The 16642-nt window shown below is 29.9% G+C and overlaps 1 protein-coding gene across 1 annotated transcript in view; it reads left to right on the top strand.

Annotated features, from left to right (window-relative positions):
• The first annotated feature begins 1191 nt into the window (after positions 1 to 1191).
• The window catches only part of tank (TRAF family member-associated NFKB activator), a 38124-nt gene continuing 22673 nt past the window's right edge, over positions 1192 to 16642 (top strand). The window contains exons 1-5 of the mRNA XM_073846323.1: positions 1192 to 1642; positions 1740 to 1851; positions 7748 to 7854; positions 12115 to 12182; positions 12988 to 13106. Of these exons, the coding sequence (XP_073702424.1) occupies positions 1544 to 1642; positions 1740 to 1851; positions 7748 to 7854; positions 12115 to 12182; positions 12988 to 13106 (505 nt within the window). The 5' untranslated portion in view covers positions 1192 to 1543. The remainder of the gene's footprint in view (positions 1643 to 1739; positions 1852 to 7747; positions 7855 to 12114; positions 12183 to 12987; positions 13107 to 16642) is intronic.

The following is a 16642-nucleotide window of genomic DNA, read 5'->3' as shown; positions in this document are numbered from 1 at the left end:
AAGTAACATCTTTCCAGTGTTGGGGAAAGTTACTTTTAAAAGTAATACATTGCAATATTGAGCTACTCTCTAAAAAAGTAACTAATTACATAGTAACTTTTTATGGAAAGTAATGCGTTACGTTACTTTTGCGTTACTTTTTAAATCTGGGCAGGGCTTGCTTGTTTGTTTTTAATATAAAAAGTTCGATTTTTGTCAAATGTAAAAGCCTTTTCACACCAAAAGCCTCAGGCTTAGAGAAAAGTAAATTGACGTCTGTACAGTAGACCGCAGAAGAAAAAATGTCAACTCTTCAGCAATTAAAAAAAAGGAAAACTAATGTTTTGAGTAATTTTTGCTTATTAGTATGGATGAATTGGATCATCGAAGGTCGGCAGCAAAGACATCGGTTAATAAAATAAAATAGGATTAAATACATAAAGGATATTGTGTTATTGAACTTATTGAATTATTGCAGGTTTTCGTTGAATTTCACAGTTTTTATTCATTTTGAGGAATACTGTATCTGTTTTTTTTAGTGAGTGAGATGAATTAATGCATGTTCACATTTATTCTAGAACTAAAGTAACATCTTTCCAGTGTTGGGGAAAGTTACTTTTAAAAGTAATACATTGCAATATTGAGCTACTCTCTAAAAAAGTAACTAATTACATAGTAACTTTTTATGGAAAGTAATGCGTTATGTTACTTTTGCATCACTTTTTAAATCTTGGCAGGGCTTGTTTGTTTTTAAATCTAAAAAGTTCTATTTATGGCAAATGTAAAAGCCTTTTCACACCAAAAGCCTCAGGCTTAGAGAAAAGTAGCATCACGTCTGTACAGTAGACCGCAGAAGAAAAAATGTCAACTCTTCAAGCAATAAAAAAAAAGGAAAACAAATGTTAGATTATCTTGACTAATTTTTGCTTATTAGTATGGATGAATTGGATCATCGAAGGTCGGCAGCAAAGGCATCGGTTGATAAAATGGGATTAAATGCATAAAGGATATTTCTATTATTGCATATATAATATATAATTATTGCAGGTTTACATTGAAGTTCACAGTTTTTGTTCATTTTGAAGAATACTGTATCTGTTTTTTTAGTAAGTTAGATGAATTAATGCATGTTCACATTTATTCTAGAACTAAAGTAACATCTTACTCACAATTTCTCTCAACATGGGGACAGGAGAGCTTTTAATCAATAAATGGGGGAAAAAGTAATTGGCATTACTTATTTGAAAAAGTAACTCTTGTCAGTTAAAAAGTAATCCATTACTTTACTGGTTACTTGGGAAAAGTATTATTATTACGCAACTGGTGTTACTTGTAATGCGTTACCTCAACACTGGGCATAACATGAGATCTTTTAGTGTCTCAATAAGCAAGACTGGCTTTGAAAATGTGTGTTGATATAGCTTGTGTGTGTTTGTAGCCGTTACTGACAGGTCCAGTGCTAATCTCACTCCTCTGAGTTAAAGAAGGGGTGTGTAAGTGTTTGTGTGTGCCTGGGACTAGGGCCCGGGACCGCCCTGTTCGGAATGTTACTGAAGGCCCCGGAATGGACAGGACCATCAGTGAGCAGCTCAACAAAGCCTTCGAATGCTACCGCAATGCGTCCATTGAGAAAGAGATGGCCAAAAAGGAACTTCAGCACAAGGTACGGCTTGTGAACTATAGGTTTTATCAGATGCGTTTTATTTTAATCGATGTGCCGTGTGTGAGGGTGGGCAGACGCTAACCTATTGCTTTTGCAGACCGAGCAGTATCAACGGCACACTCAGCAGCTGGAGAGAAAGATAGAGGAGCAGGCGAAGACCATCTCACATCTTAAAGCTGAGCTCAGTTCCCTTCGTAAACATGCGTCAGGTTGGAAATGCATTTTCTCTGTACATCTGCGAATCTAAATGGCACTCAGACTTAGCCATGTGTATTTATTGGAAGGAAAGGAGTTGGCTTTATTGACAAATGTTTTTATTTAGAAAGAAAAAAAAATTTCTCTTGGGAGAAGATTAGATTTTGTGTCAAATATCACTTTGAACAACAGTAGGCCTATATACATGTTGTTATTTTTTATTAATACATTTTATTTTTTATATTTAAGAATAATTATTGCATACAATTTATTGAAGTATTGACTATTTTAAATCTTATCATTCTTGAGTTTGCCCAAAAATATAGCCTTTGATGCTGATATGGAATCAAATTATAAATACATAAAATAAAATAAATATTTGTAGCAATAGCATGGGGTCAAAATGATTGATTTTTGTTTGATTCTTGTCAACCAAGAATTATTTGATATTTTTAAAATAATTAATTTATATATAGATAGTAAATAGAAATGTTTATAGAATAAATAAAGTGAAAAAAATTACGAAAAACTATTTATTTTTGTGTGAAATGTAAAACTAAGATAGAAACCTCTTTTCTATCTTAGTTTTACATTTCACACAAAAATAAATAGTTTTTCGTAATTTTTCGACACAAATGACATTTTTAAAAGAAGCAATGCATTACGTATATATATATATATATATATATATATATATATATATATATATATATATATATATATATATATATAATAAAACATTTTGACACTATTTTTTTGTCTAAAAACAAATTTCAATCATTTCAGCAGAAAAGTTGCCAACTTAATATACACACATATATATATATATAAATTTTTGACAATTTTTGTCTAAAACACTAATTTTAAGCATTTAAGTAGAAAAGTTGTCAACCATCTGAAATAAATGTTATTTTTTAAAATAATTTATATATAGATAGTAAATAGATGTTTATAAATAAAGTGAAAAAAATTACAAAAAACTATTTATTCTTCACCAAACCTGAGTGTGAAATGTAAAACTATATATAGTATAATTATTTTAAATGGAAAATTTAGACAATTTTTTGTCTTTTTAAACTGCGTTTAAACAGGAGTCATTAGATCAAAAAGACAGACTTTATTTAAATAAATTTATTTAAGTTTGTTCAAACTTAAAAATGCAATAGCATGGGGTCAGAATGATTGATTATGTCCCAAAAATCATTAGGATATTAAGTAAGGATCATGTTCCATAAAGATATTTAGTAAATTTCCTATCATAAATATATCAAAAATTAATTTTGAATTAGTAATATGCATTGCTAAGAACTTCATTTGAACAACTTTAAAGGCAATTTTCACAATATTTAGATTTTTTGGCAGATTTTCAAAAAGTTGTATCTCAGCCAAATATTCTCCTATCATAACAAACCATACATCAATGGAAAGCCTATTTATATCAATCTCAAGCTCAAAAAATTGACCCCTATGACTTGTTTGGTGGTCCAGGATTACATTTAAATGTATCAAAATGAAATGGTTTGCTTTGTATACACTATAAATACTAAGATTAAGATTAAGATACTCTTTAAATTAATTGGAAGCATCAAAATGAGGCAGTGCACACACCTCATATGTTTATTATTATCACTATTTCCACATTTTCATATAATAGTAAAGTCGTTAAAACTGTCAAGTAATGCAAATGTAAAATTGGGAACTATCTAATGTTCAAACTTCTTCAAAATCATCGCCCTTTGTCTAGAGTTTCTGGACAATCAGCTTCATGTGGTGCTTTTTTTATATTTTTTAGACATTTTTATATACAAAAAACTATTTTAGTGTTTAAACAGAAGCCTTTAGATCAAAAGGTTTAAATATAAACTTTAATATATATGTGACCCTGTACCACAAAACCAGTCAATTTTTTTGAAATTGAGATTTATACATCATCTGAAAGCTGCAAAAATATGCTTTCCATTGATATATGGTTTGTTAGGACAGGGCAATATTTGAAAATCTGGAATCTTAGGGTGCAAAAAAAAATCAAAACATTGAGAAAATTGCCTTTAAAGTTGTGCAAATGAAGTCATTAGTAATGCATATTATTAATCAAGAAGTAAGTTTTGATATATTTACAGTAGGAAATTTACAAAATATTTCACATGCAAAGCACACAGATGTTTCCAAGCATCAAGCAATTAATGTTTTTTTTTTAAATTTATGTATTGTAAATTTCTTCTTTATGCAATATATAAACTAAGACTTACTGTCTTTAAGACTAAATAAACTTAAAAAGCACCAGACAGTTGAACAAACTTCATTATGCTTATAAAAATTATTAGGAATTATAGTAGTATTTTTTTTTAAATGCACATATTAGTACATTGTCAAATCCTACTCATACTGTTCATTTTACTTCTGCGGCTCTTAAAAAGGGTCACAATTTGCCTTAAATTGATATTTAAAATATTTTAAACAGTGAAATTATATTCCTTCCTTAATATGTTTGTTTTATTTCTATACTCTGCAGTAAAGCCTGTTGTCTACAATCTTACAATACAATACAAACTGTACAATACAATACAATACAATACAAAGTGAAAAAAAATTACTGATTCTGTTGTTTGAGTCCTGAAATGCAATTTAAACTTCAAATAATGCATAATTTGTCTTATTAATGACATTGTTACTTGTTACATAAGTAACTGGATGCCTACAATGAGGTGATGGACCCTAGGGGCTCTTTAATGCCTTATTTCAGATGCCCTTTTTATACTTTGAGCACCTGCCCCTTTAAAGGTCTCTGCACGGCCCTGGTTACAATACAATACTAAAGTCACTAAAGTTTAATTTGCCTGCGACTGTTTGTCAAATTCGTGCAAATACAGTCTTAGAATCGAGAAACAGCTTGTGTTTTTAAGCCTTCCTTCTCTGTGATGTTGTGAACACCGTATTGCTTTTCCGGTTCCTCTTCTCTGATTGGATGTTGTGAGCACTGTTTTTTCCGTAACCTGGTAACAACCAGTACAGCGAAGAGACGCCAACATGGCGGCAACATCAAATTATGAAGCTAAAAAGAAAACGTCTGTTGCTAACTCGCATTTGCGACTAAAAAATACTACGTGTGACTGTGAAAAAAATATTTAGGAGCACCAAGTGCGACTGACCCCATCAGCATATTGTATTTGCTCTCAGTGGAGCTTCAAAGGTTTCTACGTGTTTTTGCAAGGTTGAGTAATGCATCACAGACATTTCTCACGAATCCTTTCATGAACAAAGTGTAGAGAGAGTGTAAATAAGAGATTGTTTTTTGCAGTGAGTAATACAGAGCGCCGTTGATTATAATAGAGCTTTGTGATATCGCAAACTAAGATGAGTGACAACTTTTAATAATTTTTGAGTTTGTAAATGAGGTACTGATTTTAAGTCACTTACTTTGTCTGACTATAACACTGTTGCCTGATTTTGCTCCGTTTCGTCATCAAAAGTAGTCTGAAACAAGTCACAGCTGAGCCACTGCGCATCTCCACTCAAACACAGCGGTGTTTCGTTTATGAATGAACGTGCGTTTTTAAACGAATCTAGTGAAATGATTCAATTTCCCATTCATAAAGAGTCACTTGCTTTATTCCCGAATGAACCATCCGTTCGAACGAATCAAATGAATAATATGATTCAGTAATTAAATCAGTCTCTTGCCGCCATCTGCTGGCAGATCTCTGTATTTTATAACATGAATTTATGAATTTGATTGCACTCATAAACATATGAAAAGGTAAAAACAAAGGTAAAAAAAATCATGGACGACCACCGTAAAAACAAAACTTTTAACATAAATTCTGCTTAATAACACTCTATTTACTAATATTGTTTAATTTTATTCTTTGCAACAACATTCCATAAATAGGAGTCCTCCATTTATGTATAGTTAACTGCTGATCTGGGACCATCAACCTGGACACACTGTTGTGCACAAATTTATTTACATCACAATTATAATTTTTTAAAATTGTCAATTGTATTTAAGGAAATATACAGTTATATTTGGCTTTTGACACATTAGTTAAAATGTGACTAAGAAATAACTATTAACTTTTTTATTTTTTTATTTTTTTTATTGGTTGGGCCAGTGAAAATTTTGGCAGGGCAAGTAAAAATCTGAACCACTGTAGAAAAAATCCTTAGCGTTGAACCCTGATTATGCATATGAAAATGATTAGGAATTAAAGTAGCATTTTTTAAAATGCACATATTAGATCATTGCATGCGAAAATAGCATTTTAATCTCAATTTAATAATCTAATATGTGCATTTAAAAAATACTACTATAATTCTTAATCGTTTTCATGTGCATAATGAAGTTTGTTCAACTGTCTGAGGCTTTTTAAGTTTATTTACAGTCTTACAGACAGTTCATTCTTAGTTTATATAGTGCATAAAAATCAAATTACTTATTTTTGTACAATATATAAATATAAAAAATACATTAATTGCTTGATGCTTGGAAACGTGTGCTTTGCATACGAAAATAGCATTTTAATCTTAATTTAATAATCTAATATGTGCATTTGAAAAATACTACTAGAATTCTTAATCTTAATCATTTTCATGTGCATAATGAAGTTTGTTCAACTGTCTGAGGCTTTTTAAGTTTATTTAGTCTTACAGACAGTTCAATCTTAGTTTATATAGTGCATAAAGAGCAAATTAGTTATTTTTGTACAATATATAAATATAAAAAATACATTAATTGCTTGATGCTTAGAAACATCTGTGTGCTTTGCATGCGAAAAAAACATTTTAATCTCAATTTAAAGTACACGGATGTTTCCAAGCATCAAGCAATTCATGTATTTTTATTTATATTTATATATTGTACAAAAATAACTCATTTGCTCTTTATGCACTATATAAACTAACTTTGAACTGTCTGTGAGACTGTAAATAAACTTAAAAAGCGTCAAACAGTTGAAAAAACTGCATTATGCATATGAAAATGATTAAGAATTATAGTAGTATTTTTTTTAAATGCACATATTAGATCATTAAATTGAGATTGAAATGCTATTTTCTCATGCAAAGCACAGATGTTTCCAAGCATCAAGCAATTAATGTCTTTTTTATTATTTATATAATGTACAAAAATAACTAATTTGCTCTTTATGCACTATAGATGAACTAAGATTGAACTGTCTGTAAGACTAAATAAACTTAAAAAGCATCAGACAGTTGAACAAACTGCATTATGCATATGAAAATGATTAAGATTAAGAATTATAGTAGTATTGTTTAAATGCACATGTTAGATCATTGCATGCAAAAATAGCATTTTAATCTCAATTCAATGATCTAATATGTGCATTAAAAAAAACTACTATAATTCTTAACAATAATGAAGTTTGTTCAACTGTCTGATGCTTTTTAAGTTTATTTACAGTCTTACAGACAGTTCAGTCTTAGTTTATATAGTGCATAAAGAGCAAATTAGCTATTTTTGTACAATATATAAATATAAAAAATGCATGAATTGCTTGATGCTTGGAAACGTGTGCTTTGCATACGAAAATAGCATTTTAATCTCAATTTAGTGATTTTTTAATACATGCAACAAAATTGTATTATATATTTTACAAAAATAATTAATTTGCTCTTTATGCACTATATATAAACTAAGACTTACTGTCTGTAAGACTAAATAAACTTAAAAAGCATCAGGCAGTTGAACAAACTGCATTATGCATATGAAAATGATTTAGGAATTAAAGTAGTATTTTTTTAAATGCACATTTTAGATCATTGAATTGAGATTAAAATGCTATTTTCGCATGCAAAGCACACATGCTTTCATGTAATGACTGCTCTTGTTATTGTTGATGAGTTTGAGTGTGATAACGTGGCTGTGCTTTTTTTCTTCTTCTTCTTCTTTAGGGGAGGTCTGTGAGCCTGCGTACAGAAAACAGGAAGAAGAAACCTTGTCACCTAGCGATCATCACTCAGACAACCCGTCCAGTTCCCACAGGACTAACCATTTCCTGGTGGGTGTTTTTTCTTTCTTATAAAGGGATGTGACTCTGGCCAATGTTTGATTTCAGAGTTTTGCATTTCCTCTCGATGACTTGCAACACTTTGTCCAAATGCAGCCTGTTGTTTTTTTTCCAGTTTATTATGCAAATGCACATTTGAATGTGATGTAATTGTTCTGAAGGGACCGAAAGGACCGTGACCCTGGACCTCCCAGCCTTTATATTGTGTTATCATCGTTAACCGCCTGTAAGCACAGACAAACCTAATAGCTGAGTTTGCCGTGCTTTGCTAGTTATCCGCAGTTCACTCGAGGGTTAAGTTGTGAGAAATGTGTGAAAAAGATGTAGTTCTCTCTCTTCACAGTTTGATATCATTTTTCATCGCTATCTGTCCATAGTGAGAATGTTTCTCTAATTGAATCCAGTGTGATAATTCTTCTCAATTGTTTTAATCCATACTGGTTTTAGCCCACAGGGGGCACTAGAGCATAACGCTTTCCTGCGCTCAGTATCAGATCTCTAACCAGTGTAGCACAGGCGGTGAGAATTGAGTTCTCTCTTATAAAAAGGAGGTGTCACTTTTTTTTCAGATGACTGTTACTGAAAGATATAGACATAACAGTTTGAAATGGCTACTTTCTCCTTTTCCTGAACTTAATCTACGGTAGATAATGGCCTCCATTCAAGATCTGTAGTGGGCTTCACCTGTAAATGTAACAAAGCATGTTATTCTATAGCAAATGCAGTCAAAGGCGCCATAATTAAGGAAGTAAGAAGTTTTTTGCTGAACTTCTACAGACTTTGGAGATTTTTAATGGAGTTTTTTTTAAGGTATATTTTGCTGGGTGAGTCATACAAAGCGCTTTAGGTTGAGACATTATTTTCACAACAATTAAGTGCATATCCACACAAGTTCTCTTTAACTGTAATGCAAAAAAAAGTTGTTTTCATTAAAGTTGTTAAAACAAATAATATAAATTGTAACATAGCTATATATGGTGGTAGATTTTGTTGTTCTTCCTTTAATATAATTAAATATATATTATGTTATTTATTATATAAATTAATTATTTTAATAATAATAATAATAATAATATTTTTTATTATTGTTTTACTGTACTCAAAATGTTAAAAATGCTTTTTAAAGTAGACTTTTCTGCTCATCAAGGTTGCATTTGCAATTACAAACACAGAAAAAAAAAAAGTAATATTGTGATTTGTGAAATGTTACTGCAATTTAAAATAGTGGTTGTCTATTTTAAAATACTTTAAAATATAATTTATTCCTGTGATGCAAAGCTGAATTTTCAGCCTCATTACTCCAGTATTCACTGTCTTATGATCCTTCAGAAATCATTCTAATATGCTGATTTTTTTTTTATCAATGTTGGAAACAGTTGTGCTGCTTAATATTTTTTTGGAACCTGTGATGCTTTTTTAAACCTTTTTTTTTTATTTTAAGTTTTTTTTGCTGGGTGAGTCATACAAAACGCTTTAGGTTGAGACATTATTTTCACAACAATTAAGTGCATATCCACACAAGTTCTCTTTAACTGTAATGCAAAAAAAGTTGTTTTCATTAAAGTTGTTAAAACAAATAATATAAATTGTAACATAGCTATATATGGTGGTAGATTTTGTTGTTCTTCCTTTAATATAATTAAATATATATATTATGTTATTTATTATATAAATTAATTATTTTAATAATAATAATAATAATAATAATATTTTTATTATTGTTTTACTGTACTCAAAATGTTAAAAATGCTTTTTAAAGTAGACTTTTCTGCTCATCAAGGTTGCATTTGCAATTACAAACACAGAAAAAAAACTGTAATATTGTGAAATGTTAATGCAATTTAAAATAGTGGTTGTCTATTTTAAAATACTTTAAAATATAATTTATTCCCGTGATGCAAAGCTGAATTTTCAGCCTCATTACTCCAGTATTCACTGTCTTATGATCCTTCAGAAATCATTCTAATATGCAGATTTTTTTTTTTTTATCAATGTTGGAAACAGTTGTGCTGCTTAATATTTTTTTGGAACCTCTGATGCTTTTTTAAACCTTTTTTTTTTTTAAAGTATTTTTTGCTGGGTGAGTCATACAAAGCGCTTTAGGTTGAGACATTATTTTCACAACAATTAAGTGCATATCCACACAAGTTCTCTTTAACTGTAATGCAAAAAAAAGTTGCTTTCATTAAAGTTGTTAAAACAAATAATATAAATTGTAACATAGCTATATATGGTGGTAGATTTTGTTGTTCTTCCTTTAATATAATTAAATATATATTATGTTATTTATTATATAAATTAATTATTTTAATAATAATAATATTTTTTTATTATTGTTTAACTGTACTCAAAATGTTAAAAATGCTTTTTAAAGTAGACTTTTCTGCTCATCAAGGTTGCATTTGCAATTACAAACACAGAAAAAAAAATGTAATATTGTGAAATGTTACTGTAATTTAAAATAGTGGTTGTCTATTTTAAAATACTTTAAAATATAATTTATTCCTGTGATGCAAAGCTGAATTTTCAGCCTCATTACTCCAGTATTCACTGTCTTATGATCCTTCAGAAATCATTCTAATATGCTCTTTTTTTTTTTTTATCAATGTTGGAAACAGTTGTGCTGCTTAATATTTTTTTGGAACCTGTGATGCTTTTTTAAACCTTTTTTTTTTTTTTTTAAGTTTTTTTTGCTGGGTGAGTCATACAAAGCGCTTTAGGTTGAGACATTATTTTCACAACAATTAAGCACATATCCACCCAGTTCTCTTTAACTGTAATGCAAAAAGAAAAAAATGTCATATTCATTAATGTTGTTAAAACAAATAATATAAATTGCAAAATATCTATATAATGTGGTAGATTTTGTTGTTCTTTCTTTAATGTATATATTATATTATTTATTATATAAATGAATTATTTTATATGATATTAGTATATATTTTTATAAATTTTTTACTGTATTACAGTAATATACACTGCCGCTCAAAATGCTGAAAATGCTTTTTAAAGGAGACTTTTCTGCTCATCAAGGTTGCATTTATTTAATTACAAACACAGAAAAACTGTAATATTGTGAAATGTTAATGCAATTTAAAATAGTGGTTTTCGATTTTAATGTACTTTAAAATATTATTTATTTCTGTGATGCAAAGCTGAATTTTCAGCATTATTACTCCATTCTTCAGTGTCTCATAATTCTTCAGAAATCATTTTAAAATGCTGATTTATTATCTATGTTGGAAACAGTTGTGCTGCTTAATATTTTTTTGGAACCTGTGATACTTTTTCAGGATTTGATAAATAAAATGTTAAAAAGAACAACATTTATTTAAAATAGAAAACTTTTTGTAACAATGAACACCTCGTTCAAACTTCAAAGTTTGGGATCAGTAAATTTAGTCTTTCTCTCTTTGAAAGAAATTAATACTTTTATTCAGCAAAGATGTGTTAAATTGGTAACAAGTAATAGTAAAGACTTATATTGTTACAAAATGTTTTTTAGAAAATCAATTTTTTTTTACGTTTTATTCATCAAAGAAAAAATATTAAGCAGCAAAACTGTTTCCAACATTGATAATAAAAGTAATAAATCAGTGTATTAGAATGATTTCTGAAGGATCATGTGACGCTGAAGTCTGGACCAATGAAAATTCAGCTTTTCATCACAGAAATAAATTATATTTTAAAGTATATTAAAATAAAAAAACTGTTATTTTGAATTGCAATAATATTTCATAATATTATTTTTTTTCTGTATTTTTGATCAAATAAATGGAACTTTAATGAGCATAAGAGGCTTTTTTTTGCTTTACAAAAACAGTAAAAGTAAAAAACACTATGGTGATGCAAATATTGGAGGGGAATGTGATTAAATATAGTCTTTAAAGCTGAAATGATAAATAAATTAATATAAATATAAATATACTCTATAAAACTAAGATTAAAATTGGCTAGAGATCTGGTGAAGCACAGAACGTGTCATGCTAAAAAAAAAAATTTTTTTTTTTTTGAAGAAAAAATGGTAATGAGAATTTTGGAGAGGGATGTCATTAACTGTAATAAAAATAATGTCACAATGGAAAAATAAAAATTAATAATGTATATTTTAAATATTGATATTTTAAAGAAAAAAATGTTTTTTTTTTATCCTAAAATATGTCTACATTTATGTGCTGACTTACTGTTTATTTCAGAATTATTTTTGGAAAGGCTTTTGTCATCCTGTGTATCTGTTTTGTTCTTGTGCAGATAAACGAACCCACAGAGTATCCCAGGATGCTTCCCCATGCAATATCTGCTGCCTGCGAAATGAAGAGGTACATGAATCACATCGCTTTAAAAAATCCATTTTTAATGAAGGATTTTACACTTCAGTCCCATGGGCACCCCGACAAAAGGTTTAATCTTGAACTAAAACAACTGATTAACAACTCTGTAGAGTTTGTTTATTGGAATTAGCAGGTCAGTATTGTTCTAGCAGAATATATCTTGTATAATATCTAAATAACGGTAAAGGAAAAAGCAAAGCCGATCCAGCAAATGCACCCCGATGCCCTGTGCTCATTAAATAAATATGCATTTCCACTGATGTGAGATCAGTTTGGAAAAAGGGGAGGTGAACATGTTTGCATGTTTGTAAATGTTATGTTATATGACATTCAGAAGTATGGCTTTTTTTGGTTTAGGTTAACCAGGGCTTATAGAGGAAAATGTCACCGAAAGTGAAAAGGATGGCCTAGATATTTAAAATATTGTGGTTAAATGACCCTGCAATGGATATGTAATGGATATTTTTTTTTATGCGGTTTCTAACCTAGAAAATGAAGTGAAAACACAGTATGCACATTATATAAACATAATGCACATTATAAATCAGATTTAAAATGGTTATTCGCATATATTTTTAATGTGTTTACATGCAACTGTTCCCAAAAAATGAAGAGTTTCCTTTTGAAGTTTACATTTTGGCACATGTAAAACAGTTCCCAGCAGAGTGTGAGTCACTAGATATTCTGGATGAAGTAGTTTTTTTTTCTAATCTTAACACTGATGTTGTTGTTTTTAACTCATTATTTTGAAAGGCTCCAGCAGACATTTGACTTCTCTTTCTCTTTCGATTAGTGAGAATGTACTGGACACTTGGCAGGAAATCCAGGGGACTTTCCAGAGGATTCAGACTCTAACCAGAAGGCAGAAAGATCACCTGAAGCGAATCCACAAAGGAAATGAGACGGCTAATGGTAAAGTCGTTTTAAAGATCCTAATTTGAAATTTCTAGACTAATATCCTTTATTAAATTATAGCTGTTATACCACCTCACCACCCAAGTGCGTTTCTTTCCATTCTAATTAAATTAGGTAAAATAAAAACTGTGGAGTTACAATTACTTTAGAAATGTCACAACAAATTACTAATTATATAGCTAGTAGTGTAATGCAGCTTACTAGTAATTATACATTTCATTGTTTGTTCTCTCCCGCAATTAAAAGCAGAAATACTTGACGCAAAGCCATGGTGTATAAGGGCTTTTAGCTCTAGTGACCTCTGACCTCTACGCAGCATTAAAATAGACTGAGCAGATGAGCATGTTCAATTATCACTTTGATAAATGTTGTTTTGAAGCTGCACACTGTTACACAATTATGTGTCCTCTGTGAAATCACTTGGAAAACAATACGCCAGTGAGATGTATTTTTGGACGCGGTTGCATGATGGAAAGCATGCGGAAAGGACGGTGGTTTTTTTTTTGCCCCATGGAACGTCCATACGTATTAAATGTAATTAGGGCTGTTTGCTAAGGAAGGCATTAATAATAGCTGATACTATTGCTCATACTCGGGGTTAGGGCTTCTGGAAAACCCTAAATATATCAGTAATCTGCATGCAAGGGTTTCTGTAGGTCTTAAAAAAAAAGAAAGTATTTTTAAGTTTTTAAAAATGCAAAAAATGAATTTCTTTCTCAGTATTTTTGTTTTGTTTTCTAATATGTTTATCTAAACATCCTTAAATCAATATGCATTTACTTGAGATGCAAAATGAAGATATAAAGTCATAAAATTAAGTGAGTTTATGCTTAAAATAAGAACAAATATGTCAATTGTGCATGAAAACTTCATTTTGATCAGTGTCTCAAAGACTATGTCATTTTGCTTCTCAAGTAAATGCATCTCGATTTAAGAATCTTATTTTAATTTGCTAAAGAAAGCATTAATAATAGATGATACTATTGCTCAGACTCAGGGTTATGGCTTCTATAAAAAACAAAAAAATATCAGTAATCTGCATGCAATGTTTTCTGTAGGTCTTAAAAATTCTAAAAAATGCAAAAAATGTTTCTTTCTCAGTATTTTTGGTTTTGTTTTCCAATACGTTCATCTAAACATCCTTAGGTCAATATGCATTTACTTGAGATGCAAAAAAGTGAGTTAATGCTTAAAATAAGAACATATATCTGTCAATGGTGCATGAAAACTAGTTTTCCCTTTGAATTAAGTAGATTTTTTTGAGCCCACTGGCAGATATTTGTTATCATAAAATTGTAAAAAAAATATTTCATTAAGAAAAGCATTAATAATAGCTGGTACTATTGCTCATACTCAGGGTTAGGGCTCCTGGAAAACCCTAAATATATCAGTAATCGGCATGCAAGGGTTTCTGTAGGTCTTAAAAATTCCAAAAAAAAAAAAAAATGTAAAAAAAGTCTTTTTAAGTTTTAAAAAATGCAAAAAATCTATTTCTTTCTCAGTATTTTTTGTTTTGTTTTCCAATACGTTCATCTAAATATCCTTAAATCAATATGCAGTTACTTGAGATGCAAAGTGAAGATATGAAGTCACTAAATTAAGTATGTAAAAAAAATTGTAAGAAGTCTTAAGTTTTAAAAAAATGCAAAAAAGAATTTCTTTCTCAGTATTTTTAGTTTTGTTTTCCAATACGATCATCTAAACATCCTTAAGTCAATATGCATTTACTTGAGATGCAAAAAAGTGAGTTAATGCTTAAAATAAGAACATATATCTGTCAATGGTGCATGAAAACTTGTTTTCCCTTTAAATTAAGTTGATTTTTTTGAGCCCACTGGCAGATATTTGTTATCATAAAATTATAAAAACTTTATTAAGGAAAGCATTAATAATAGCTGATACTATTGCTCATACTCAGGGTTAGGGCTTCTGGAAAACCCAAAATAATATCAGTAATCTGCATGCAATGTTTTCTGTAGGTCTTAAAAATTCTAAAAAATGTAAAAAAGTCTTTTTAAGTTTTTAAAAATGCAAAAAAAATAATTTCTCAGTATTTTTTGTTTTCTAATTCATCTAAATATCCTTAAATCAATATACATTTACTTGAGATGCAAAATGAAGAAATGAAGTCACTAAATTAAGTGAGTTAATGCTTAAAATAAGAACAAATATCTGTCAGTGGTGCATGAAAACTTGTTTTCCCTTTGAATTAAGTTGATTTTGCAGATTAAGCAGATATTTGTTATAAAATCATTTAAAATTCATTTTGATTGCATTTTGCATTAAGTAAATGCATCTTGATTCAAGAATCTTTAGGCTTTGCACTGGAAAACAAGAACACTGAGGAAGAACTTTTTTTTCAATTTGGAAAAATTTGATTGTTTTTTTTTTTTTGGTAAAATGTAAAAGTAGTAGTAATTGTTCTTTACTTGGTCTTCAAAGGATGTTTTTACAATGTTTTAATAAAACTCTGTCATGTAATAACACTTTGAGGACCAAAAAAGGCTACACTTGGCAACAATGGTTAACAAATGCAAAGTTATTTTGGTTACGTCACAAAACAAGAACAGTAAAAACAACAGATTCATTGGCATCACCGTGGTTGTACTGTCAGGTTAATTTAGTAATTATGAAAATAATAACAACCAACCATCACTATTGAGAAGAGGTCAAATGTGACCCTGGACCACCAGTCAAAATGAATTTTGTTTGCAGTTAATGTCAAACAATGCGCTTCAATTTAACTTAAATGTGGAAGCTACAGCAGAAAAGGACAATTAACAGTATAAACAGCTTAAATTATGTGATATCACACTGTTGTGATACTTTCATGGTGCTTTTTTTGTCCCTTTTGGGGCATTAAAGTATGTATCAGCATTCATTTCTAATGGAAAAGAGCAGCTCAGACATTCCACCTAATATCTTTTTGTTTCACTGAAGAAAGAAAATCACAATTCCGAAATAATTGTAATAAATAGAAATGTATAAAATAAAACAACTCCATCGTTTATAAGGAGGTTGAGTTATGAATGTCTGTAATTGAATCTGAGCCATGCTCTGATGATTACGATTTCATAATGTTACATTACTAGCTCCACGTGCCTTCTCAGTGTGATCACAGACTTTGATCGGGACGCTTCGGAGGTGAATTTCGAGCTCTGTAGCTGATTTTAATTGGCCGGCGTTGGCTTGCAGTGGTAGCGGCTGACGCAGTTGTTATGGTAGAGCAATTCTCACTGCATTGTTTGGTGCTAAAATTGACAGAGTTCCTCATTAATAGTCAGTGTTGCATGGTGTGCTTATCACTGCTGTGCCGTCTTTGCATTTGCATACTAATGTGCTCATATATATATATGGGCAAGAGAGAGATTGGCAAGAGATGCTTGATGTCTTGATGTCTTAATATTAACCCACAACCATTTCATCTTCGGGGTCTGAATGCAAGGAACATTTGAGATTTTTCTCCATTCACATGAGGCCTGTTTTCATTTGTGTTTTGATTCATTAATTTTGTTCACTTCTATGCAAAGTAA

Source organism: Garra rufa, chromosome 8 (assembly GCF_049309525.1).
Source record: "Garra rufa chromosome 8, GarRuf1.0, whole genome shotgun sequence".
NCBI classification, from domain to species: Eukaryota; Metazoa; Chordata; class Actinopteri; order Cypriniformes; family Cyprinidae; genus Garra; species Garra rufa.
The sequence above is the reverse complement of the archived record's forward strand: the minus strand, read 5'-3'. Positions and strand labels throughout refer to the sequence as shown.